The sequence below is a fragment of the Semicossyphus pulcher genome, unplaced genomic scaffold, assembly GCF_022749685.1.
Source record: "Semicossyphus pulcher isolate SPU_LCO1_2020_fin unplaced genomic scaffold, fSemPul1.0.p SCAF_9, whole genome shotgun sequence".
Lineage (NCBI taxonomy): Eukaryota > Metazoa > Chordata > Actinopteri > Labriformes > Labridae > Semicossyphus > Semicossyphus pulcher.
Window position 1 is genome coordinate 31,877,859 of NW_027211770.1, and position 25,661 is coordinate 31,903,519.

Sequence of the window (25,661 nt, forward strand, 5' to 3'; positions counted from 1 at the left end):
ATAATAAGATAACAACGATGAAGAAGATGTTAAACAGTTTTGTTTACTGTACTTTTACTCAGTAAACTCTGTGTTCATCAGATCAGCTGCTCTCCGTCTCTTCAGCTCTCTGATGATAAACTTTCCTGTTTTGTAAAACTGTTGAAATATTGCAGAAAGACTCCAGATGATCAGCCTGTTGTCACATTTGATGTTCAGTGCTGTTCAGTTTCATGTTTCCCTCCGGAGCTGCTTTAGGTTTCACTTTCCTTTTACTCACAAAGTCCAATAAAGACCCCCCCCCCCCCCCCCCCCACCCATCCCTAATTAAATTATGAAGGTATCATATGACGATGTTAATGTTATATTAATATTATTAAATACATGTTGTTGTTTTATTAAATATGTGTGGAGAGGAAAGTACATTTAGTCATGTACTTTAACTCCATGAAGCAGAGAATACTGCAGCATATATTGTTTAATCTTCAATAACCTGAAACTAATAACTCTTGTATATTTTTACTGTGATACTTTAATAACGTTTAATAACTTTAAGCTTACTTGTTCACTTGTATTGCATTTATTTTGAAAAGCCCCTGCTTTTGTTAACAATCATATCGATCGATATTTATCAGTTTGATATTATACATCAAATATTGATCTGCATGTCCATAATAATGGAAATAAACACACGTCTACCTCTACGTGTCCTCCTCCCTCTCTGCACATGGGAATTGGCACATTAAGATTTTTATATTGAACATTTCCCATATAAGACTTTAGAAAGGCGATGACACACGATAAAAGGCTATTACAGATGATATGATGCTTTAGGAGGTGAGGTCTTGCAACAGACTGGAGACAGTCACGCAGGTGTGATGTCTGGAAAGTGAAACCTAAGGAAGTTCGGAGGGTGTGAGCAGGCTCGGTATAAGAGCGCCGCTGGAGCCGGTTCTCCAACACAAACAGACGCAGGATGGGAGTCCAGGGCATGTTCAAGTTGTTATCGACCCAGGGGCAGGTCTTCCGGGACATCAAGTTCATGAAGAGACGTTTGGTGATCGATGGATGCAACCTCATCTACCTGCTGTACTTCGACTCAGGTAGGAGCACACAAACAAACAAACAAACAAACAAACAAACACAAAGTAGCGCGCTCAAATACTTCAGGGTACAGTAACAGGACAAGGAGATATACTTTACTTTTATAACTTCATATAGTACAGCCAGTCTACAGATCATTTGTAGACCTTTAAATAAAATAATAATTTAATGATCATATTTTATGTTTTTTTATTTATTGGCGGTTGTGAGGTGTGTCTCTGTCAGGCAGATCTTATCTGGATGACGTCGATATGATTCGGCCTGTAATTGTGTTTTTATGAGCCTCACAGAGGAGACAAAGTGTACACAGCTTTGTTTACTGTAGTAAGAGTTCTAATACCTCCATGTTCACTCCCTGTGGCTGCTTGAGCTCCTGTGCTTACTGTTTCACTTCAGCAGAAGTTGTTCAGCAGCAACCAAATGTCCTTAACGTGTCATAAGACAGCAGGTCTCCTCAGGGTGCTGTTATGTAACAGGTTTTTATTACTGAGGCGTCAAAACATAAGCAGCTTTTTAATGTTGTAGCTTCTTACTACTACTACGACTTTGTCCAACTGATCCTGAAAGTAATCTTGCATCAACTGTGTTTAAACACTGAATAAGTGAGTTGTAACACTGAATAATGTCGTACAAAGTTACCAAGTGGTTATATATTATTGATAAAATCTTTAATGGGTCTGCTGTTTAAAGAGGATATATATAAATATATTTCAACACATGATACTATTAATATGACTTTATAGGAGGAGTTATAATATGAATGTTTTTTATAATGTAAGAAAAAACGTCCCACTGTTGGTGACATATTCCCCTCGAAACCACAAACCTCATGTGGCACTAGGAGGAAAAGGATTCATCCTGTGAACACCAGAATATATCAACAAAGTGTCAGGACTGTTCATTCAATGGATGTTTAGATTTTCAGTCCGGACTCAGAGTGACCACAGCACGAGCGTGGCTAAAAATAAACGTGAATTAGGTCAGATGTTACAGCAGCAGGAACAGGAACAAGGTGTAAATGATCCATGTGTGAGGACTGATATACTCGATGGACCAAACGCATCATGGGCTTCATCCAAACAGACTAACTTTATTGTTTGTGTTGTTTTTGGGACATTATTATTTTAGAGGGAGGCCAAAATATAAAAGAGAGGAAGAGGCTGAAATAAAATATTCAGAATCATTTATAAAATTAATGTTTCTCTGTTCTTTGAATTCCTGAAATTCTGAATAAAATACTTCAACAGTGACACCTGCAGGTCGGAGGGGGAAGGGCAGAGGAGGAAAGACTCCTGCTGGATGTTTCAGATCAATTTAAAGTACTTGTTCCTTTAATAATCATTTGTGATTAGCCAAGACACACACAGTGATGCTCCTTAGCCTATCAACAACCAGAATACAATTAATTTGGTCCAGTGATAATTCTCTGCTCACTGATTTGGATGTAAATATTAGAAAAGAAAAGATAACCTGCTAATTCTTTTCTTCTTTAAAATGCACCACACAAACAAAACGTTTAAATTAGACCCTTTCTACCGAGTCTAATTTCCTCTCTCAGATGTAGGTTTCCTTCTGTTAATCAATCAGTAAGTATCGACCTGCATCACCTCTGTCAACGCTCGCTTGATGTATCAGCCTGAAGGTCTAAGCTAACGTAACGATGGACTGCAGTGTAACGAGGCAGCACAAAGACAAGGATGTCTGTTTGTTGTAATGTGGTGTTCAATATGTTCATTGTGTTCTCTTTGGTTGATTGGTCAGGTCTGGACCTGCTGCACGGTGGGGAGTATGCTGGGTATGAGGACCTGGTTGAGAGATTCATCAAAGCCCTCAGAGACTGCGGGGTCTCACCGTACGTGGTGCTGGATGGAGGCTCAGGTCTCACTGACAAGAAGACCGAAACTGTGGCGCTAAGAACGGTGGATCGGATCCAGAGAGCCCATCAAGCAGCAGAGGAGAGCCGGCAAGAGAAGATCCTGCCAGTGATGGCTAAGATGGTGTTCATACAGACGCTGGCCCGGCTCAAAGTTCCATTGGCTCAGTGCTATGGAGAGGCTGACCGGGAGATTGCTGCCCTGGCCAGGGAGTGGGAGTGCCCTGTGCTGTCCTTTGACAGTGACTTCTTAGTCTTTGACCTCCCGGGGGGGCTGCTGCCCTTGACTCATTTCCAGTGGAAGGCGGTGAAGCAGAGTGGCTCACAGAGCTACATCCCTTGTAAGTTCTACAAGTCCTCCACCTTCTGCATCTTCTTCGAAATCCAGCCCGAGCTCCTGCCTGCCTTCGCTGCCTTGGCTGGCAATGATTATGTGAAGCTGGAAAGGATGGATACGCCCATTAGATGGGCTCAGTTTTCCCCAGCAGGTAACTGGACACCCTCCAACCACTTGGTGGGGCTGCTCCACTGGCTGAAGGACTTCAGGCAACCTAAGGATGCCTTTGAGGCCGCCCTTGGGTTGATGGGAGAGGTTAGCAAGGAGAAAAAGGCCAAGGTGATGAAGGGCTTGTTCCTCGGGATGGACGAGTACCAGCTCCCTACAAGCTCCCTGAAGAAATTCTTCATCCATGGGGTCGCACCTCCATACCCAGAAGAGGAAGATGTAATGAAATACTTTGTTTTATTTTGTTATATCCTTTGTCATTATTATTCAGTGAAACTGACAAAAGAAGTTTATGAATTCTGCTGAAACACTTAACATTGACAGTAAAGTGCACCTGATTGAACATCGTTTCGCCCTGTCCTCTAGGATGTGGCAGATTGTGTCCCAGACTGGACTCTGCTGCTTCTGATGCAGGCCCGGCTGTCTGCAGACATCCTGGACGTGCTGCTGCTTGAGGGCATGTCCCTCAGCTTCCCCGTGGAAAGCGCAGACATGCCCACTGCTCACCTGACCTCCAGGCCAATCCGCCAGGTGATGTACAGGCTGCTGCTGGGCAAAGGAAAGGACCTTCGTGTGAGTGAGCTGGACAGAGACCGCCACCAGCTGAAAAGCATCCGGGTCCAGCCTGCCTGCAGCGGGCTCGCCCAGCAGCTGGAACTGGAAACTCTGGATCAGGTGAAGCTTTTTGTTTATTCTGTTCATCATTATCAACACTTTACATTCATAAAAGACATTACATGAGCAGGAGCTACTTTCACTACCCATCTAACATCAAAATAAGGTAACCAAACCTAGCTGCTGCAGTCAAACTTAGCTAATACTGTACATTTGAACCTAGCTAACATTAAACCAAGCTTTACAGTCGTACTAACCCAGTACACCAAAACATGGCTATTAAAGCAGTGTAACTTACAGTTAACGTTAGTTACTTTCAACTTTACCGTACAGTCCAACTTAGCTAATATAAACTTAGCTAGCACAGGCGTGGCTTTTACAGTCAACATAGCTCATAGCTCATAATAAGTCACGTCAAACTTAGCTTGCAACAACAAATGGTTATTAATCTTACACTCAAACGTAATAAACAATAAAGCTCAACTTAACTGAAGCAGTCAAACTTTGTGAACAAAACTTGGTCTCAATCACAAAACCAAACAGCTAATACGGCCGAGTGTAGCCATTCAAGTCGACTGGGCTAACACAGTTAATACACTCAAACTAAGCTAACAACATGTTAGCTAGTACAGTAACACTAAGATATACAGGCAAGCTTATCTATTAAGCACAACTTAGCTAATACATCAAACTGAGTCACTGCAGTCAAAGTTAGCTTTACATCATTACTTAGCTAAAACAACCGAAGCAGCCACTTTAATCAGTGTAGCGTGTACACACAAAGTTAGCTACATTCAAAGTAAGCACACAACCAAAACCCACCATTGCTTTCAGTCTTAGCGACCAAACACTGCTGAACAGCCAAATGGAGCCATTATAGATGACATAGCTAGCACCTTCAAAGGTCAGCAGTCAAAGCAGTCAACCTCATATTACACATTTCATTATGAATTTATTTAGCTAATTAAACAAGTAGCATTGATGAAGTGGGTCAATCAGGAGGAGCTGGGGGAGTCTTATTCAGTGCTGGTAGTGCTCGTAGTTTATTTTGCTCTGTATTTACAATTTTACCACATTATTCCACATTAACCCTTTACTCCCTGTTTGTTGGGCCCAGGTGGAGCACTCTCTGCGCCTGCAGGTGTTACTGGAGGCTCTAGGAGTGACTGAGGCCTCTCTGAGTGGACTGCAGCCTCACCTGCGCCTCCTGGTGGCCGTCACCTGCTACTGGCTGCAGAAAGCTGAGCCTTCACCGGACGACACGCTCCTGAAGGCGCTGCTGCTCGGAGTGAGTCATAGAGACGCACTGAGACAAAGAGCAGGTGAGAAAAACAAACCTGTCGTGACACTTATTTGGTTATATAAGAAGCTCAGGTGTCACCAAGGTGATTTCCTTCATATCTTTTGTTTGGTCCAAACATTTCAAAACGAGAAGATACTCAATTTTCAAGATATTTTAATATTTAAGCTGCTCAAATCAAAGAAAAGGTAGAAATGGGGCTCCACATGCGACAAAGAACCACAGGAAGTTAGTGCGAGTCCACCAACACGGCCTTGATCCAATCCTTACAGCACCTGAAAAATGAAGCATTAAAACTGGTTGACATGACAGAGAGGTCAGGAGTGATTCAGAAAAAGAGCTAAATTAGTTGATTTTGTTTCTGTTTGTTTTTTTAAACCAGTGTTTCCCCCGCTCTCTGCTCTGTGTGACTCTCAATGGGAGCATCAGTGACTAAATGAACATCATGCTGTGTTAAAGAAGACTTGAGACTAGAGACTGAGACCATAAACTCATCAGGAACAAGTTTACTGAGGGAATACATCAGGAGAGGAGGAGGAGCATTTTGTCATAGGGCCAGTGGAGTCGCCCCCTGCTGGACATTAGAAAGAATGCATGTTTGAGGGTTTTCTGCTGTAAATGCTGTAAACATCAGAACACATAGAGAGCACAGAACGAAAAGAAAATGCACATTATGAACAGGTAGATATCAGAAGTCAAACAATAACAGAAAGACCTGGTAATGAGGTGTGTGTGTGTGTGTGTGTGTGTGTGTGTGTTTCAGATTTAGAGAGTCAGAATCAACCCATTAAAAAGAAGCTGGAACCTGACGTGTCTCAGGCCTTCAACCAATGGCAGAGCTGCCTGAAGTACAGCATCCAACTGAACCAGCTGCTGGGCTTCCCCTTACCTGAACCACAAATCGCCAGGTGAGTGTCCACAGGACGGAAAATCTGTGCTGGATCTACATTAAGCTTCTTCCTGTTTAGGCTTAGGAATGAAATATAATCAGGGATCCACATCCTTGAACTCCTCCACTGTCCTAAGATGCCTTCAGGGGATTGTAAGGGTTAAATGATCACATCAGTTTGGTTCTCTGCAAATCTGGAAGGAGGAATATTTAGGGTTTAGTTTTCCAACGTAATGAAACACAAAAGATTCTGCGGTCAAACTCATGCATGTAATGAAGATTAAAAAACCCTGGCTGATGTTCAGTCTCCATCTTGTCCTGATGTTGTCCAGGTGTTACGAGGGGACGGTGGTCCACCGGCTGGTCCACATGATGAGGACGGATCAGAAACTGAAAAAGTTCCTGAGGAGCGACCGATCTAGTGTGAGAGAGTACAACAGCATGCTGGCCATCGTGCAGCGGTTTAATTCTTCGGAGGTGTCGGCCCTGACGGGAAGTCCACAGCGACAGCGGCGGCCTCTGGAGGACCTGACCGCCACCCTGAAGCAGCTCTTCTTGCTGTACGACGAAGACGAGGTCAGCAGCGCGGTCAAAGCACACGTGGATCTGAATCTGGATGATCTGCTGTCGGTGAGAACTCGGCACAGATCAAAGGAGAGAAGCAGCCGCTGCGACATACTGGTGATGGCTCGCAAACAGGACTGCAGGGGCGGGGACATCTTGTGATCACTGACCTCCTCGAGTTCTGGTGTAGAAGCCAACAGGTGGCGCTGTTTTTAAAATGACCACACTGCGAATTATTCCCTTCACACCTGCAGTGATTTTTGTTTTTTGGCCACTAGGGGGCAGTGACACAAGCAGGAAATATGACGTTTAATCTCATTCAACAGTTTTAGGCCATTTTCTAACAAGTTTCATAAACTTGAACAAACCCTGACGATGTCTCGCCAGTATTCACTCTCTTGCCGAGCAGCTGGTCGTCCTCTAATCAGAAGATTGACGTTAGCGCCTTCTGTCTACATGTCGGAGTGTCCTTGGGCAAACACTGAACGCCTAATTGCTTTCAAAGGCAAAGCCATCCTTGTGTGAACGGATGAATTAGACTTAGAGGCACTATATAAGAGCAATCTAACATTTACCCTCTTTGAGCTCCATCTTTGGTCTCCACCAGCTCCTAAAGGGAAACATCTGGCTCTTTGGCTGCTTTTCCCATCAGCTAGTATCTAACACAGTCTGATTGTTGCCACCTAGTTTTTAGACTTGAAATTTTAAATCACAAGTGCCCTCTTTTGCCCGATTGTATATCCTTTGACAACTGCAAAGTAAATCCCCAAATCCCCAAAAATCTGCGAACGTCACGTTTAATCCTGCGAAGACAAAACGTGTCTTTTGACTCGTCCTAGGAAAGATGCAAAATCAGCTTCCTGAAGGCGGAAACTTGGATTGGACCAGTTAAGTGTCAGTTTGACCAAATTCAAGTCGTCACTAAACAGCATTTAGAGAGAAGCTAGCTTCTGTATCGTGATGATTCCATAGAGGGACACAGGACAGGTGCAGGCGGGACAAAACGATGGACATGTGCGCGTTCGTTAACAAATAAACTCGACATTAGACAGAAAAATATGATGAATTTATGTTCATTTGTGCATCAGAGAGTCGGTCTAAAAAAGACGTTGAGATCAATGACGGAGAAGAGAGAGAGAAAGCTGGTGACCCTGCTGAGTTTATAATGTCCTGTTGCAGTTTTCTAATGTAACTGAACACATTCACTCCACTTCTGATGTTTGGTTTGAGTTCAGAGGGAAATAATGTTCTTTGTGTTCCTGTAGATTCATCTGACAGCTGTAGTTTCTTTGTTCATTTCCATCTGACACACGAAACAGATGAGGCTTATCAATAATTACGATTGGAAGCACAAATTCAGCACGACAGGACCTGAAATCCAGCGTTTTTGTTAATGTATGATGCAATTATACGGATATTTTCTTTCATATCGAGTACTTTTACATTTGATAAATAATAAGTACTTGTTGCTGATGATACTTCAGAACTTCTACTTCATGAAGAGATTTTTTATTTTCGATACAGGACTTTTTGGAATATCTTTATATTGTGGTTTTGTTATTCTTATGCATTTGAAGTATTATGTTTCTTCTACACGTTGCTCGGGTACGTTTAGCTAAGAATGACTCTTTGGTTTTTTATTCTGGATAAAAACATTGAAAAAGGGAAATCTGAGATGTGCTGCTTGTGTGCTGATGTCACTTTACTTTATGTTGTGTTTTTGCTTTGGTTCTATTTATTGCTGCACTTTTTACTCAAACATTGTTTTTCTCTGTGAAACATTTTAATTCTTTAACTTTCTGACTAAAGTCCTTCTCTGATCAGAGAACACAATATTTCTTATAATGTTCATCCCGTTATTTCTTAAATGTCTTTGCACTAAGTGAGATAAAAATGAAGAAAATAAGGAAATGTTAAAAATGTTTTTATTGTTGTAATAAACTTTAGTCCTCAATCCGCCTCTGAATGTGTGAAAATATGAATAAACACAGTGAGCCTCCTCGTATCGCTCTCACTCACACAAACACACAAACGCACGGAGGAAGATGCTTCATGAGCAGGATTTCACAAAGACGCTAAATAACAACGTAAATCTTAATTTACTAAATGTTAAACATACGTTTATAAATGTTTTTAAAAATGCATGAAAATGGCTTCGTCTTCTTTTTAATGTGGATCCTGTTTCATAATGTTAAGTGTTCTGAAATGTTAGCGAGGGAGTGATTGAATGTTAGCATTAGCATTTGATAAATGTAACAAGATATGATAGAAAAGGTTAAATGCCTAGCTAACAGTAATGATAGCTAGGCATGTATCAGAGCTCCTCTGTGGATCAGCAACTGAAAACAGAAGTTATTGTGAGAATATGAAGGGAAATCAGGCCCATAGCTAGGGATGCTAACATTAGCATTTGATAATTAAGATAAGTTAGGAAATGCGTACATTTCTATCTTACGATAATGTTAGCTTGAATCGGCTGAATGCTAACATCAGTGTTTGATAATGGTACAAGATACGATAGGAAAGGTGAAAATGACAAGGTAACAGTGGTGTTAAAGTGGCTGAACGCTAACATTAGCGTCTGATAATGGTAAAAGATGTGTTAGAGAAATGTAAATTCATATCTGACAGTAAGTTGGGGAGTGTCTGACTGCTAACAATGTTGATAATGGTTTAAGATACGAATACAATAGGAAAGGTGTACATTTCTCTTGCGGTAATGTTAGCTTGAAGGGGCTAAATGCTAACATGACTGTTTGCTAAAGACATTACGAAATACCATAGGAAAGGTATAAATTCCTAACTAACATTAATGTTAGCTAGGAGGAGGTTGAATGCTAACATTAGCATTTGATAATGGTACAAGATGTATTAGGATAATTGCAAATTCCCAACTAACACTGATGTTAGCTAAAAGTGGCTAAATGCTAACATCACTGTTTGGTAATGGTACAAGAAATGATATGAGGTGAAAATATGTAGCTTATAGTTATGTAAGCTTGAACTAGCTAAATGCTAACATTAGCTGTTGTCTGAAAGTAGCTAACGAGTTAGAAAATAGTTGTTTAAATTAAAATATGTCCCTTCTGAACAACTTACAACAACCAAACGTTCCCTCCTGAAACATGTGGGACATTTGCTTTAAACTGAGCTAAAGAAGATAATCAGGGCCACGTTAACATTTTTACTTGAATTTAAACTCCAAATTCAGAAAATAAATCTAATTTCCCAATTGTGACTTTCTTTGCAGAAGAAAAACATAAAATTATAAGTAAAGAAAAACAAATATTTAATTCTCACAACTCTTTTTGTGAAGCTCTAAACGTCTCACAGGGCTTTTTGTTAAAATGACGTCGAGCAGAAATCTGATCAGAACCAACAGCAAGGATGAAAAATCTACAAAAATGAGACTCACGTTGTAAAAACAGTAAATTTCCTTTAATATTTTTTCATGTTTCACGGTTAAAGCTGTGCGCTGACATCAGCACGTTACAAATCCACACCTGGAGAAAAAAGAAAACCTGAACTCTGATGTTTTCCAGGAGATAAATCATCTTTTATTTCATAGAAGTTAAATATAATGTTTCATGTTCACAATATGAAATAAAACAAGATCTCATTTTAGGAAACAGCAGCAGAGTGACAGTATTTTCATGTTTAGTGCCTTTTGGGAAGAAAATTAAAAAACAACTATCAAAACTCCAAAGAAAGTCGACTCCATTTCCCAGAAAGCACCATGACGTCTGCATTAATTAAAGGTGGAGGAGCAGAAGTAAATCCTGATTAAATGCTTAATAATGACGTTAATTTTTTAAATCAAGTGCTGAAACAGAAAAGCCATCCGTCAGTAAAGGGATAATTTAAATTCTTATCAATGACTTCTCTAAGGCACAGGATGAGGAAGCGTTGTTACTAAAGTGTTTGTACCCTGAAGCGACCGCGTCGGCACTCTTGTGTTTTCAGCATTGGTGCTTTTTGAGACCTAATTCCACATTAAGCATCAGGATGTTCGTCTGTGCAGGGCGGGAAAAAAACTCACCACACACGTTTTTCTGTACAAGGTGGCGAGTGTTGAAGGAGCTTAAATATGACAGAAAAGTGTCATCAGCTGTACAACTGAAACCTTTTAATCTAAATGAACCAGTGTGTGTAAGAAGAAGCATGAAATTAAAGTATTGATCACAGAAACCAGCCCATGAAGCGGAGGTGTAACGGTACATTTATGTCTCCTCAACTGTTTAAATATAACTTTCACACCTTTACATTTTTTTTGTGTCCTTATAAATTCTGCTGTTTGTGTTATAATGAAAATATTTTAAATGTATAAAAAATGAACTGAGAGAAATAAAAAACAGATTTAGTGAACATAAATTACAGTCTTTGACCTGTTAATCAAAACTGCAAGTTTCACACAGGACATTATGCCACAGTGTGTTCGCTTAACCGTGCTCGTCAGGTTAGCCCTCTAGTGGCAACTAGCGGTACTGCATCGATAAAATTCCCCTGCTGCCAAAAAAGATTTTATAAAATAGTTTTGAGCCCGACAGATGCATCGGTTTGCCCATATTTTCAGTCGATAAGTAGTTTTCCAATATGCAAGCTTTTCTTCAGATTTAAAAATAAATCCAGTGTCTCGTCCCCCTTCTGTTCAGGTCGAATGAGAAGCCATATGAATTGGATTTTGGAACTAGCTACCTAGCCTAGCAGCCTACCGCTACGTCACTTTCTTTGCTCTGATTGGTTGTTTTTTCCAGAGGCTTTTGTTCTGCGTCTTTAAAACCTACAAAGTTTAAAGTATTTTATTCTTGTTTGGCTGCTTTTTTTGACAACATTTAAAATGAGAAAACGTTGGCTTTATTTGTTCAATAAGAAAAAAACAACACGGTAAGGAAAGATTTCACGCAATAAAGAGTATGGAAGTCCACGGCTGCCAACATCAAATCAAATCAGTCAAACAGGATGTGTCCTCATTGCATAAATCTATCTTTTAAAAAAAACAATGAAATTAATATTAAGTGTAGAGCTGCAAAGGTTAAGTCCTTACTTGTAAACTATTTCATTGATCAGCAATTATTGTGATAATGTGTTTCTGTCTCTGTGAATACAGCTTTTTAAAGGTGAATATTTTCTGTTTCTGTCCTCTGTGACAGTAAACTGAGTATCTTTGTGTTGAGGACGTCATATTGGGCCACAAACAAGTAACTGATTTAACAAGAAATTATTAACAGATTAATCAACAATGAAAAAAGACGCCCTAATTAAACGGACAATATTTCAATCCCCTCCCAAAGATAAAAAATCCTCAAAAACAATAATAATAATGACATTTTATTTCAAAATTGGAAAACATTGAAAATGTAATTGCAAACTGGACCTTTGAATTTAAACACAAAAAATAAGGTCCTGAGTTCAGCTTGTTTCCCACTTTAGGAAGTGCTTTGGGTCCTCAGAAAGTCCTCTAATCATGGGTAAAGAATGACAAAGATACTCTCCTGGTTGATTTTCAATCCGTGCACATGTATGAAAAAATATATTTAGATTGGATTAAATGATTTTATTTAAATATTGGCAGTCTTAGACTTCCATACAATAAAAGATTATACATTATATGATCCAAATCAATGAGGTGCACTGTGAAGTTCCTTTATTAACTGAAAGCAGCCCTGACATATTGCCTTAGCGTTCTCCAAATAACGTCTTACTGTAAATAATCAGTGCCTTATTTCTGTCAGTAGTAAATCAGACCTTTAAGCTGCTTGTAGGCGTTTCCTCTTTGCTAAATAAACCGAAAGAAATGAAACATTTTCCTGTTCTACACCTTTGTTCTGTACCGTTACACCTCCACTCATATATTATAAACCCAATAAAACAAGTTTAGTTTGAAGTCACAAAGCGAGCTGAACAGTGGTCAACACCTTCTAAACAAAGATTAAAAAAGAAGACTGGAAGAGGACAAAGAACTGCACACGTCTCTAGCCTTGATTCTTAGAGTACATCCTAAACATCGAGGAGCAAACTGGAGCCGGTTCACAGCAGGAAGGTGTGGTCGGTTTTCCCCAAAGCTACGGTTGGGGGTCTACACCGAGGCCAGGCAGAGAGAGAGAGGGAGGTCCAGGAGCCAAAGAGCTGCTGTGGATCCCCATAAAAGGCCCAAACACAGAGTCCAGGGTCAGATTTCCCAGCAGCCATCTTGTCCTCTTAATTAATCAAAGTCCAGTCCATTTTCTGTCTTACTCCGTCCCCCCTTTCCCAGAGACCGGGAGAGTCCTCCAGTCCCAGACCAGAGTCTCTCTTCCCTCCCCCCTCAGGATCTCACAGGAAAAGTCCTTGCAGTCTTAATAAGTCAGTGCCATCGATTGTGAGATCCTAAAACCCATCATCCTCCATTCTTCTTCTAAACCTCAGAGTCCTTCAACCCGGACAGTGCGGTGGAAGAGGGGGGTCATACCTCGTGGAAGCAGTCGGCGGGCGGGCTCCTCTCAGCTCCCCTCCACCTCTCCAGCATCTTTATGAGCTCAGACACGACACACACCGAGGAGGTGAGGGACACCAGGAACAGCAGGTCTGGAGGAGCATCAGAGCAAACAGTTATTTCCGGTATTTTTTTACCTGGGCCTTTTTTCTTTAAATTTAGGGTATAAATGACTAAAGTTATAAGGCCATAATGTAATCCTTTGGGGCAAATGCACCCGATCAAAGTTTTATGTTCTTATTTTTGATCTCTAGCAGGCTCAGATCGTTATTCTAAGTGTCTGACAACATTACAGGAAAAACACTTTCAAGGATATGCCCCTTTGTTAAGGTAAGATCCTTTTTTAAAACCAGAAACAGCTGTTACATCGCTCCAGTCAAAGCCACCAGACTCCATTGACAAAAACAGTAATTTTATGTGGCAGAACTTTGGAGTTTCTTGTCTACTGCTGCCTCAATCGATTAGTCTGTTTGTGTGCCACAAATATTTTGTTGGATTTTAACAAACCATTAAAACACTATATTCATATAAAAATACAAACAAACAAACTGGTGAAGCCAGCAGCAGACCAGCAGCTCCTGTGTTCTGTAAGGTTAAACTGCTGTTTTTGTCAATGGAGTCTGGTGTGTGTGCAGAGAGCGATGTAACGTCTGTGTGTGGTTAAAACAATCATCTTCCTCTGTGACAAAAAGGTCTATCTCTGTAGGGATCCTTTCTGTCATGTTGTCACACACTTAGAAGAACAATCTGAGCCTGTCAGTGGAAACAACAAGAACTTTTAGTGGACGACCTTTGACCCAGCAAGGATTATGTTGCAGCCATTACATCCTGTTTCTACTGGAGCAATTAGTCATTTAGACTTTGCTCTTACCGAAGATGCTGAGGCTCTCCGTCTGGAAGATGCTCTGAAGTGGAGGGAAGTAGATGACGAGGAGCTGACCCATGATGGAGGCCAGGACGGCGAAACAGAACGTCCTGTTACTGCACAGACCCATCTCATGGACCATACGAGTCTGAGAGGAGACAAAACAGAGTCACACACAGGAAGCTACTGTCTACTCCATGACATTTATCTGACACCTTTTGTTACCTTACAGATCAAGGATTTAACACAAAATAAGGAGTATCAGGATCAAACAGTCTGAAAATATAAACTGTCAAGTGTACATCTTTAGTTTGGCTCTGTGTGTGATTTTAGCCAATTTAAAAACTATAAAAGGCTCATATTAGTGAGCAGCAAAGAAAGCAGAACAGCTCGACGTCCTCTCAGGTGTGTGTGTTTGTGTGTAACGGCTACCTGTGAACGAGAGCTCAGAGCGTTGAACATGTCAAAGAAGACGAAGCAGGTGAAGGTCATGGTGGTGTCTCGAGGAGTGATCACGTTGTCCTGCAACTGAAACCAAAAGCAAATATTCAAACTCTGCTGGAGGACGACGTCTGAGTTCCTCTGGTGTACATGCTGTTTGAGTGATTTTACATTATTGTATAATGTGGACATTAAATGCTCATTTGCAGGTCTATATGAGAGTAAGATTCTTTGTCATATCCAGAAACAGACGTGACATCGCTCTTTTCAAAGACACCAGACTCCATTGACAAAAAGTGTAATTTTACCTTGCAGAACACTTGCTGAGTTGCTGGTCTATCGCTGCCTCTATTTGTTAGTATTTCTGTATTATTGTGTGTTACTCAAATATTTTGTTGGTTCCAAACTAACCACATAAAAGGGCAAAGTCACACAACAATACAAAGTACTGTAAGTGATAGAGGCATCGTGAGTTTAAATCGCTATTTTTCTGAATGGAGTCTGGTGTGTGTGCAGAGAGCGATGTAACGTCTGTGTGTGGTTAAAACAATCATCTTCCTCTGTAACAAAAAGGTCTATCTCTGTAGGGATCCTTTCTGTCATGTTGTCACACACTGAGAATAACAACCTGAGCCTGTAGACCTCTTATTAGAAGGCACTCACCTCTCTCCAGAAGACAAAGAGCGTCCCGCAGACGATGATGAAGGCCGACGCCAGGACTTTGACGATCAGACTGCGAGTGATGATGCTGTCCCTCACATTACGAGGAGGCTTCCTGATCACGTCCCGGTCCACAGGCTCCACACCCAAACTAACAATGAAAATTATATCCATTAAAATCATGTTCAGGTCATGAGCAGAGGAATCTTCCTTTGCATTCTGTCGGTGTTAAAGGGGTCCAAGCATTCATTTGATTTACTTATTAAACTATTAAAACTTCAAAAGATCAAATATTTGTAAACCACAGTCAGAATTTCAGAGTTTATGTTCACACTACAGTTCCCATGATGCCCCTGCACCTCTGAGCAGGAGGTCCATCCATGATGATGTTGATCCACAGGATCTGCATGGCGTTCAGCGGGTTGGGGAAGTTCATCAGCGTTGCCAATGAGATGAGCGTCAGAGCTGCAATACTCCTGCAGACCAGCAGAGGGAGGGGGCGTCAGGTGAGGATACAATACAGACTGTATACAGGAAGTGGGCGAAGTCTAATGCAGAGGTGCTTTAAACCAGTGTTCTGTCTAATGTCCAGCAGGGGGCGACTCCACTGGTTTTAAAAGAGGTCTGATTCTATAAAAGTCTATGAGAAAAACGTCCTACTTCTCTCTCGATTTGTTCCCTCAGTAAACATTTATTTGCATGTTTGTGGTCTCAATCTCTGCAAAACAGAGAGAGAAAAGGGATCTACTTCTCTACCTGCTTTACATATACTCTCTAATAATCCTCAGTAATATACGTTTATTAAATTACTGTAAACACACACGTAGAGGAAGAGAAAGATGTAAAGAGGTAATTTGTGTGTGCGTACCTGATCTGTAATTTCTGGTATGAAACAAGCATCAAGTCTGTGTTTTAAACATCACATCATCTGTATTTAGACTTCATGTTTCACTCACGTGCTCAGCTGGAAGCGGACAAAGTTTTTAATGTTGTTGTAAATTCCTTTTCCTTCCTCGATGGCCGACCTGGAAGCAGAGAACGAACCTTACAGACTCTTTATTTCTGCAGTTTAAACGTTGAGCGTTTAATGTTTGGTCCTTATGTTATGTGGCTTAGAGCGGTGCCACATTGCCCACTCACATGATGGTCTGGAAGTCGTCGTCCACCAGGATCATGTCAGCCGCCTCCTTGCAGACGTCGGTGCCCGTCTGGCCCATCGCTACACCGATGTCAGCGGCCTTCAGAGCCACGGCGTCGTTTACCCCGTCACCTGTCATGGCGACCACGGCGCCGATGTTCTGGAGGGACTGCAGAGAGAATAAATCCAGACATCTCTGACTTTAACACCATCCTCTGAGCAAATCTATTTTTCTGTTTGTAAACGCACTAATTCGACCAACCCCGACTTCCTGAAGAAACAGGTGTGAAAGCTCACATTATAAATTATAAACCTTAAACTAAAAAGCAACTTAAAGAATATTTAAAGGTATTTATTATCTGCTTATTCAGTAAAACATGTTAACATTAAAAACACGTCGATAATCTTGTCAGGAAAACAATAAAAGCGCCAAAAAATGTGAAATCATTTGGAAATATACAAAAATCTTTACTTTACGAGACTTTTCTGCCAATAAAGTCATTAAATTAAAATGAAATGTGTCCTGTTTGAAACATCGCTGCAGTCATCCTGCTCACCTTCACGATCTTCAGCTTGTGTCGCGGACTGGCTCGATAAAACACGGATATCTGCAGAGACAGAACACAGAGAGCCAACAACAAGCTGAGTACAATTTAAATTTACAAATAAAAATAAAAGTGTATACTACTACATGCACAATGTTTTGAATGAATAAATCTTCATGTTCACTTCTTCACAAACTCACAGAGGGCCATAACTAGTTTGTATGCGCGTGTGTGTGTGTGTGTGTGTGTGTGACTGACTCGGGGGACGACGTGTGAAAGCTGCTGCAGGTCGAGCTGATCCACTTCGTCTCCAGACAAACACTGACAGCCTTTAGAGTACAGACCCAGACGACTGGCTGCAGACACACAGACGTAAGAAACACTGGTTACAAATATCACATGTATTGATTCTTTTGGTTGAATTATCTGATATAGATCCTTAAAATCCTTAAGAAGGAGGACTGAATCAAACTTCATAAAAGAAGGTCCAGGAAAGTTTAAACAGATATCAAATTTGATGATTATTGTATTTTATTTTGAAAGGGTCCCTCTCCTCCTGTCAGTCTGACCTCTGCTGATTCAATCATATTTATCATAGCTCTTTCATCCTCTGACCTATAGACACGGCGGTCTCCTGAGAGTCTCCAGTGATCATCTTGATGGCGACTCCAGAGCTGATGAGCGTCCCCACTGCTTCTTTGACCCCTGACCTTGGTGGGTCGATGATTCCCACCAGACCCAGGAAGGTCAGATTCCCCATCTCGGAACCCGACGCAAACGCCAAAACTTAACAAAGAGACGGACAGAGAGGTTTGTGTTTAGTGTATTCATGTGACAGTGAGGAAGTTTAATGTTCTGTATTAAAGAGTGTTTACCTCTGAGCCCAGCGCTGCCCATGTAGCTGATCTGCTGCTGGTATAGCTCCCTCTGCTGGTTGTTCAGTGACAGTGCACTTCCTCTGCTGTTGTAGGAGCTGCAGAAGCGGATCACCTGCTCGTACGCTCCTTTCATGAAGTAAACTCCAGGTTTATCCTGAAGGCAAACAAACAAACAAACAAACAAACAAACAAACAAACACAGCAGACTGTGTATTACCAAAAGGAAAACTTATGATTACTTCCATGCGTATCACTGCAGATCATTGCTGCTTGTTAGCAATGATCTGTGATGTATTACTTGTATTACTCTCTTTGTTTATAGTATTTCTTGTGTGTGGAAACGTGGATTGCATTAAACCTGATTCTGATTCTTATTTACTGGCTGTTTTTATGTGTCCAGCTTTGTTCTGCTACCTGTTTCTCAGCCCACGACAGACTGTTTGTCACCTGGAGACAGAACTTCTCTCTAAATCACAGATTACAGGTGGAGAACTTGCTCACCTGCAGGGTGCGGTGAACACAGCGAACGGCCATCCACTTCTTCTCCGAGGTGAAGGGATGCTCCTCCACACGGACGTACTCCTGCTTCAGGCTCTCCAGACCCATCTGGGAGACATAAACACATGATCAGAAACACAGGTGGATCAGAGACACAGGTGGATCAGAGACACAGGTGGATCAGAGACACAGCTGGATCAGAGGACGCGCTGAGGAGACCAAGGAAACACCAGGCTTGATCTTTAGCAGCTCACAACAACAAAGATAAAAGTGATGCTGAATGTTAATTATTCTATCTTTTGCAGGTGTAATTCCTCAGTAACTGGGAACATTTAAGTTTTTAACACGAGAGGCAGAGAAGAGATCGCTCATCCCCCCGAGGATGCAGATCCATCTTCAAAAATCTAAATACGAAATTAAATATTAAAGATCAGACTCGTCTCGGAGCAGTGAAGAGCAGACGAGGACGGACGTTTGGAAAGAAGAAAAGAAGAAGAAGTTCGTTCTGCAGCGTTTTCGTCCTTGACGTTAATCTTTTCATCACCAGACTTTCCTTCAGTGTGAGATGATGCAACGTGGTGGACACCGTCCTCTCTGACGTCACAGGAACACACAGACGGAGCTCTCTGAAGATGGTTTCTTCACATGAAAGCAGTTAGAGATGTTTGATGTTTAAGTTAAAATAAAAGTAAAATAAGTTTTGTTTTTTAGATGAAAAAAAAACACGTCAGCTATCAGCAGAGCAAACACAGTGAGAACTATAATATATGATAATTAAGAACAAGAAGCTTGGACGACCTTTTCGGCAGGGGAAAGGAATGACCCGATTTAGTTAACTGTCTCAGCTGAGGAAAGCAGGACTGCATGACTTCGGTCACCTGGCTGTCTGAGTCAAAAGTTGCCCTTAGGCTGCGGGCCTCTTTGCACACATTCTGAGACAGGGCACCAAGACAGGAGGAGAGATCATTGAGAAACAGTGGAGCCAGGTTTTAACGGGGCATAGAGCAGAGCGTGCCCGTGTTAACGCACGTGTTGCCAAGAACAGAAGCTCAGGAGGTCCAAGTGTTCAGATATTAACGAGCATGTTGTTTTATCGAGGTTCAGGTTAAGGCTTTATTTCTGTGTGTTTTTACCTTCATGGCGAGGGCGATGAGCGCTCCCTCCGTCGGTCGCCCCAGCAGAGTGTGATTCCTGATGACCGAGTCGTTACACACACAGGCCACCTAACATCACGCACACACACACATTTTTTCAAATAATACGTTCGATTTTAAAAGACAAAGATTTATCCCGCTTCCTCCACGCTGCAGCCCCCATGTGTTGACTCACCTCCACGATCTTGCTGACTGACTGGCAGGAGAAGCCGTGGATCACCTCTCCGTCCAGTAAAACTTCCCCTGCTCCGTTGTAGCCGACGCCCGTCACCTGCAAGACAACGTGAAGGGAAAACATCAGGCATGTTCCCGAGTTTTTAGGAACACTGTTTAGAGGGACTGCTTTAGTTCCTACAGCAGACGGATCTTGAGTGAAGGAAGTGTGTGTTGATTGTTCGAACACAGGAGCTGCAGGTCCACCATCTTTAGAAAGCCTTGTACAAAACTAAAGCCTTAAAAATGGACCAAAACTTGAGTCTAAATTGACACTCTTTCTTGTAACCTGATTATAAAACCCACGATACAGAACAAACACACAGTTCCTACTCAGGCGTCCTCCAAAACACCTTTAAATCAAGACAAATCTCTCTGTTTAATGACAATAATCCTTTTTTAAAGCCTTTTTTTTGTTTCTCTTTCCATAAAAAACCTGAACAGGTCGGAGGTATTGATACGTGACAGGTATGTTCATTGCCTTCCTAATATGCACATTGCATTAAACTATATTTGCCCAGCACCATGTCAGTCAGTAAGACTCTGACTTTGATCCAGCAGGTCACATTAACGTCATTAAGGACAAATTAAAAGGTCTCCCGCTCCTCCGTCACCTGACCCACTTCTCCTGATGGCTGCTGGGAGTTCCACATGAAGGAAGTGGGTCGGCCTGCTCTCTGCGGGCTGAACCGTCCTCAGCTACAGACGCCACATTAAAACCACTTTTCATTTTTATGCTTCAGTACAACAGTTCTAAAGAAGAGTAATCAACTTCGTGTTCCCGATCTGATCATGTCACGCCCAGAAACACTGATTAATAATTATTCATCTCTGCACCTTGCGCCTCACTATGCGCCCAGATTACACGCCCTAAATCACTTCAGACCGTGCGCCGTAAACAGGACGCGCTGACTCTCACACACACACTCAATATAATCTATTCTAAGGCACAAAACCATATCCCAGTGTAAGATATGTTACTTTATATAAAATATGTTATTTTATTTGTTCTCTGGTGACCCCCCGAATTTATCTCAGCCCCCCTCAGGGGTCATGACCCCCCCTCGTATATATACAGTCATGATGAAAGGGGGGGGTGTTCAAACCTCAGCGTGGAGCCCGTCGGACGTGAAGAGCTGAGTGACAGTCATCTCGTTCTTGGTCAGAGTTCCCGTCTTGTCTGAACAGATCACGTTACAGCAGCCTGAGAAACAGCGAGAGGAAGTCAAACACACACGCGTGGTATAAAACATTTGCTTTAGCTGAGGACCTGTGTCGCTTGGATCTGTTTTAAAAGAGCTAAATAAATAACAATAATTATCAAAGGAGTTGTTATAATCACGTTCTTGGATCTGTTTATTTTTCTTCCACAAACACATTCACACAGAAAGATCACAAGCTTTTGTTTCAGGGTTTTTGCTGCAGAGTTGTTTCTTTCTGAAGCACAAATGTGTCTGTAAATGTTGATTTTGCTCCTGTAGTTCCAAAGTAAGATCTCGAATGTTCTGTGTTGATGTGAGGACAGGAAGTCACAGTTTAAGACTGCGATCATTTCTACCAGTGATGAATGAAATGATCTTGTATACATGTTGTTATTAGTAACATACCCAAAGTTTCTACGATGGGAAGCTTCTTGACGATGGCTCGTTTCTGCACCATTCGCATCACACCGAGCGCCAGCGTCACCGTCACCACGATGGGTAAACCCTCTGGGATGGCAGCCACTGCAAGACTACGGGAGAGAGATCAATGATCAATACGACCGATCACATATCAAGGTGAGTATGACCCCTTTGAATGTTTCCACCTGTTCTGTGTGGTGGTGGTTTGTAACTGGATCTAGATTATGATGGTCCTGCTGAAGGTGATTTACCTGCTTGTGTTCTGTTTCCTGGAACAGACCTGACCTGTCGACCTGCATTTATTAAGCGCCATACAGAGACTTCCTGGTTTATAAAAGGTCAATTAAAACCATAAGATACATTTCACTAGTAGCTGTAGGTAAGAGATGTTTTACAGAAACAAATTTGCCTCGTACTTCCTTTTCCATCCAATCCGGGGACAGGAATTTACTTCCTTTCTAAAGATGACAGGAGTACGACTTAAATATCAACCTGTTCTCTCAACACTTTATCCATCTGCCCAGAAGTAAGAGTACGTCTGTGACGGTTGTCAGTCATCTAGGTACAGTGCAATTCAGCCGTAGCAGCGTAATGAAACTTTGCTGTTACACAGCTAAACGTGCGCACGGTGAAATCAAACAGTACATGCTGTACATGTGCACAGACGGCTCTGCTCCGCCCTGCCGGCCCTGCTGATGACACAGATCCCGCTTCGCCTCTGTTACTACCTCTGATGTCGGCTCAAAGGTGGTACAACTTCACCCCACCATTCTGCCTCCCGTGTGTTTTACACAGAAGACGGGGGTAACAGAGACGTAATAATCCCGCCTTGAACTGGCAGTGTATAAGGAGCTGGTAATTCAAAGGTTTCATCCAAAAGGCAACCGGACATGCAACCGTGTGCAGGATTAAACCTTTGCAGCACAAGTATGGGATGCCAGATACAGGTGAAGACGAAGAACAAAGGGATGATTTTGGTCTCAGGTAAAGTAAAACCAAAACTAAACCTCACGGTGATGACAAGACCTCAGGAGGCTGCACACAGTCACTACGCATATGTTGTTTTCATTGAGAAACACGTCCTGCATCACAAACTGTCAACAGTTTGTGTCAACAGGAAGAGCTGCTAACAGGCTAACAAGAGCTTCCTCTAAAGGGACTGTTGTAAATGATTGAGCCAGGTAAGGAAGCCGGGACGTGACCGACCTTTAAACATTTTAAACTCTGTCTGAAAACACGTCTGAAGTATAACCGGAGCGCAGCCACTCAACTGAGAGACACAGGATGCGGCTGTCAGAGGTTCTGAGTGTTTGGTCGGTCATTTCTCTTGTTAATGGTGTTGACATAGTTAGCATGTTTCGCCTGTGGATGTTTTTGGAGCAGTTTTCTTTGTTTCTTCAGTTTCTTGTAGCATTTTATTGTGTTTAAGGTTTTGATTTCCTCGAACTGATCCTCTGAGTAATCTGCGCCTCTCTAGTTTCATCCACCCACAGACTAGATGAGAAATTAGCTTTTAGTTGTTTCTGTTAAAATAAATATATTCTGCATTGTCTCAAGAAAAACATCAAATTCAAACTAAATAAATAAAAACTGTCTCTTTAAACACATACTTTGTTTTTGTGTTCGGATTAAACGAACAAGATGCAACAACTCGCTCCGTCAGCTTCAGAGGCGTTTGTATTTTTAACTGTGAACAGAGCCGTGCTAGCTGTTTCCAGTCTTTATGCTATGCTAGGCTAACCATGTCCTGACTCCAGCTCTGAGATTTGATTTCACCCTCAGAATAATGTTAATAATTAGTCTTTCCAAAATGTTATAATTATTATTTATTTGACTCCAACTTATGGCGTTTAAGTGTCCCTGTCGTCTTGTGTCTAATAAAGCTGCACAAATAAAACCAGGTCTCTACACCTGCCACTCCTGAAGGATTGCCATCTCCAGTATAGAGTGTCCATCCTGACAAAGGTCAGTTACAGTGTGCTAACAGCAGTGGACTGCAGACTGGCAGCTGCCAGAGCTGCTGCAAGTGTTCAATCATTTACCAAACAGACATCTGCACAGAGGAACGATTCAGCTTCCAGAGCGAACATCGATCAGCTGACAGTGAAATATTCTACCTGACTCCGATGGTGAACATGTCCAGGATCCTCTTCCCCTGCAGCCAGCCCACCAGCATGATGACCCCTGAAACACAGCGCAAAAACACAGACACGGTTCAACACGGGCACACTGAAGCGGACGGCTGATGTGATTATACTGATGAGTTAAAAGAAACAAACCTATGATGCCGAAGGAATAGAGCGAGAGCTGCTTCCCCAGCAGGTCCATGCTCTTCTGTAACGGTGTTTTAGGAGCCTGAACCCAACACACAGGAACAGATCATTTGTTTAAACAGTTGGATGAGACAGAGGTGATGCTTCTCACTGAAGCCCCTTTCACACATGCAAGTCAGTCTGAGTTTCACACACGTCCCTCACAGCGGGAGAGCTCCCCTGTCCAATCTCATCTTTGCTGTCGTCTTCTTCAGCCTCGGATGATTTTAATCATCCTGTTCTGTGTCGCTCTCCTGGTTTCACACCGGTCACATGATATAAACGTCATCGCCCCGCCCACTCGCTCACGGTGAATGTTCCTGACTGTTACCTGCTGCCTTCACACATCGGCTCACCCCGACTTTTTGCAGACATTTTACTCGGAGGCTGGCAGGAAAAAGTCTGCAGAAAGTCGGGATGGAAATTTGCCCGTTTGCGTTCACACATGCAGCCCACCTGCAGCCCACATGCAGCCCACCTGCAGCCCACCTGCAGCCCACCTGCAGCCCACCTGCAGCCCACCTGCACAATGACGGGACATTTTCAGGAGTGCGTGCTGAGGATTTATTTTTTAACTCCTGTAAGTAGGCAGAACCAAAGCTATAAGAATCTTTTCAGCCAGAATTCAACACAACACAAACCATACTTTGATTCTGTCTGCAGCATTTCAGTGCAGTTACATCGGCCTGTATCTGACTCAGAGAGCTCAGGTAACACAGGTGGTCAGAGGTGTTTCTGTGCACTTTCTGTGACTGTAAATCTACATAAACATGCAGCAGGTCAGTAATCAGATTCCTTCGCCCTATCACAGCCTGATATCAGAACAATGGTTCTCTTGTTTTAACTGTTAAAGTGATACAACATGCTGCTTCCTGTCTTTTGTTTGGCAAGAGAGGAAAACACTCGGCACAGTTTTTCATTACAGCAACAGTGGAGGGCTGTAATCAGACTAACTGTAACATCAAGAAAGCCCTCTGTGTGTCAGTACATCAGACAGACTGAACTATTTTAAATAAAAGGGCCGCTCTCTTCCTGTAATCGTCGCTCCTTTAATCCTCTCGCCGCCGTCTCAGTGACACTTTCTCTGTTTGAAGTCTTCCTGCTTTAAAAGCTATTCAGAAACCACCTCTGTGTCGACTTGGCCAAGAAATGTCAGAGCAGCAGAAATCATGTTACTGTAATCTGAAGGTGGAAAACAGGTTTGTTGTCCACCTGATATTTAAAAGCTCTGCTTCCTTTAAGGAGTCACAGAAGTGTAAATCAAAGTGTTTGGATTGTTTTTACGACTGCACAGTAACCTGCCAGTTTACAGTATCAACAACAGCTTGTTCTTATTCAGATAAGATTCAGGCTAACATACCTCTTCTGCTTGCATCATCTTGAAAACCTCCCCGAACTCTGAGTTCTCTCCGGTTCCTATGACGATGCCCTGAGGAACACCACACACACAAACAGAAGAAGAGCAGCGTCAGCTTGTTTCACCTTTAAAGTACTTTCACATTATTCCCCAGAATCTGAACAACTTAAGCTAACAGGTGAAACCATATTAAATAAAAGTATTACATGTTCCTGTTCAAATGTTGCGTAAGAGATAAAATATTTCTTTGTTTGTTCTACAGCAGTTTGTGGTTTAATTTAAGTTCTCCCTGAACAGTAACTTAGGCCTCAGTTAGGCCTTCTGTCTGTCAGTAGAGAGAGAAACATGAAGGGACATTATTGGATTTTCAACCAACTGAAGGTAAGAAACAAACAAACAAACCAACTCTGTTGATCCTTTAAAAAGGAAATGTAAAAGTCATGCAGGTCACACCTTGGCTTTGCCGCAGCGCACTAGTGTCCCCATGAAGGCGATGTTGCTGCGGGAGGCGATGTCCCCGTTGGTGGTTGCTGGCTGGGGGGAAGTGGACTTGGTGCAGGGCGTCGTCTCCCCCGTCAGACTGGACTCATCCACAGTCAGGTCGGTCGCCTGAGAGGATGGATACAGAAGTAAAGGGTGATTCTGCATTGTTTAACAGAGTGTAACAGGATTGTTGA

General features: G+C 42.2%; 2 protein-coding genes across 6 annotated transcripts in view; one reads left to right on the forward strand and one right to left on the reverse strand.

Annotated features, from left to right (window-relative positions):
- The first annotated feature begins 955 nt into the window (after nt 1-955).
- aste1a (asteroid homolog 1a) lies at nt 956-8,782 on the forward strand. The gene is made up of 6 exons (XM_069656955.1): nt 956-1,082; nt 2,845-3,680; nt 3,828-4,136; nt 5,194-5,398; nt 6,140-6,284; nt 6,598-8,782. The coding sequence occupies exons 1-6, from the start codon at nt 956-958 to the stop codon at nt 6,989-6,991; spliced, it is 2,016 nt and encodes a 671-aa protein (XP_069513056.1). The 3' UTR covers nt 6,992-8,782.
- A 1,463-nt stretch (nt 8,783-10,245) lies between these two features.
- Nucleotides 10,246-25,661, reverse strand: part of atp2c1 (ATPase secretory pathway Ca2+ transporting 1) — a 44,613-nt gene continuing 29,197 nt past the window's right edge. For all 5 annotated transcript variants that reach the window (XM_069655637.1, XM_069655638.1, XM_069655640.1 and 2 more), the window contains 20 exons: nt 25,438-25,593; nt 24,988-25,056; nt 23,595-23,670; nt 23,433-23,499; nt 21,301-21,425; nt 20,800-20,897; nt 19,656-19,751; nt 19,460-19,549; nt 18,330-18,434; nt 17,826-17,982; nt 17,566-17,736; nt 17,209-17,306; nt 16,963-17,013; nt 16,408-16,574; nt 16,224-16,292; nt 15,627-15,743; nt 15,271-15,418; nt 14,599-14,694; nt 14,173-14,314; nt 10,246-13,393 (listed from right to left, as the gene is read on the reverse strand). In XM_069655637.1, the coding sequence (XP_069511738.1) occupies nt 13,272-13,393; nt 14,173-14,314; nt 14,599-14,694; nt 15,271-15,418; nt 15,627-15,743; nt 16,224-16,292; nt 16,408-16,574; nt 16,963-17,013; nt 17,209-17,306; nt 17,566-17,736; nt 17,826-17,982; nt 18,330-18,434; nt 19,460-19,549; nt 19,656-19,751; nt 20,800-20,897; nt 21,301-21,425; nt 23,433-23,499; nt 23,595-23,670; nt 24,988-25,056; nt 25,438-25,593 (2,220 nt within the window). In that variant the 3' untranslated portion in view covers nt 10,246-13,271. The remainder of the gene's footprint in view (nt 13,394-14,172; nt 14,315-14,598; nt 14,695-15,270; nt 15,419-15,626; nt 15,744-16,223; nt 16,293-16,407; nt 16,575-16,962; nt 17,014-17,208; nt 17,307-17,565; nt 17,737-17,825; nt 17,983-18,329; nt 18,435-19,459; nt 19,550-19,655; nt 19,752-20,799; nt 20,898-21,300; nt 21,426-23,432; nt 23,500-23,594; nt 23,671-24,987; nt 25,057-25,437; nt 25,594-25,661) is intronic.

What these genes read in the sequence shown, in the direction of transcription:
- aste1a (XM_069656955.1), top strand. Translation starts at nt 956, where the DNA reads ATGGGAGTCCAGGGCATGTTCAAGTTGTTATCGACCCAGGGGCAGGTC. An exon ending in AACTGGAAACTCTGGATCAG is followed by an intron (nt 4,137 to 5,193) that starts GTGAAGCTTTTT and finishes TGTTGGGCCCAG; the next exon opens with GTGGAGCACTCTCTGCGCCT. An exon ending in CGCACTGAGACAAAGAGCAG is followed by an intron (nt 5,399 to 6,139) that starts GTGAGAAAAACA and finishes TGTGTGTTTCAG; the next exon opens with ATTTAGAGAGTCAGAATCAA.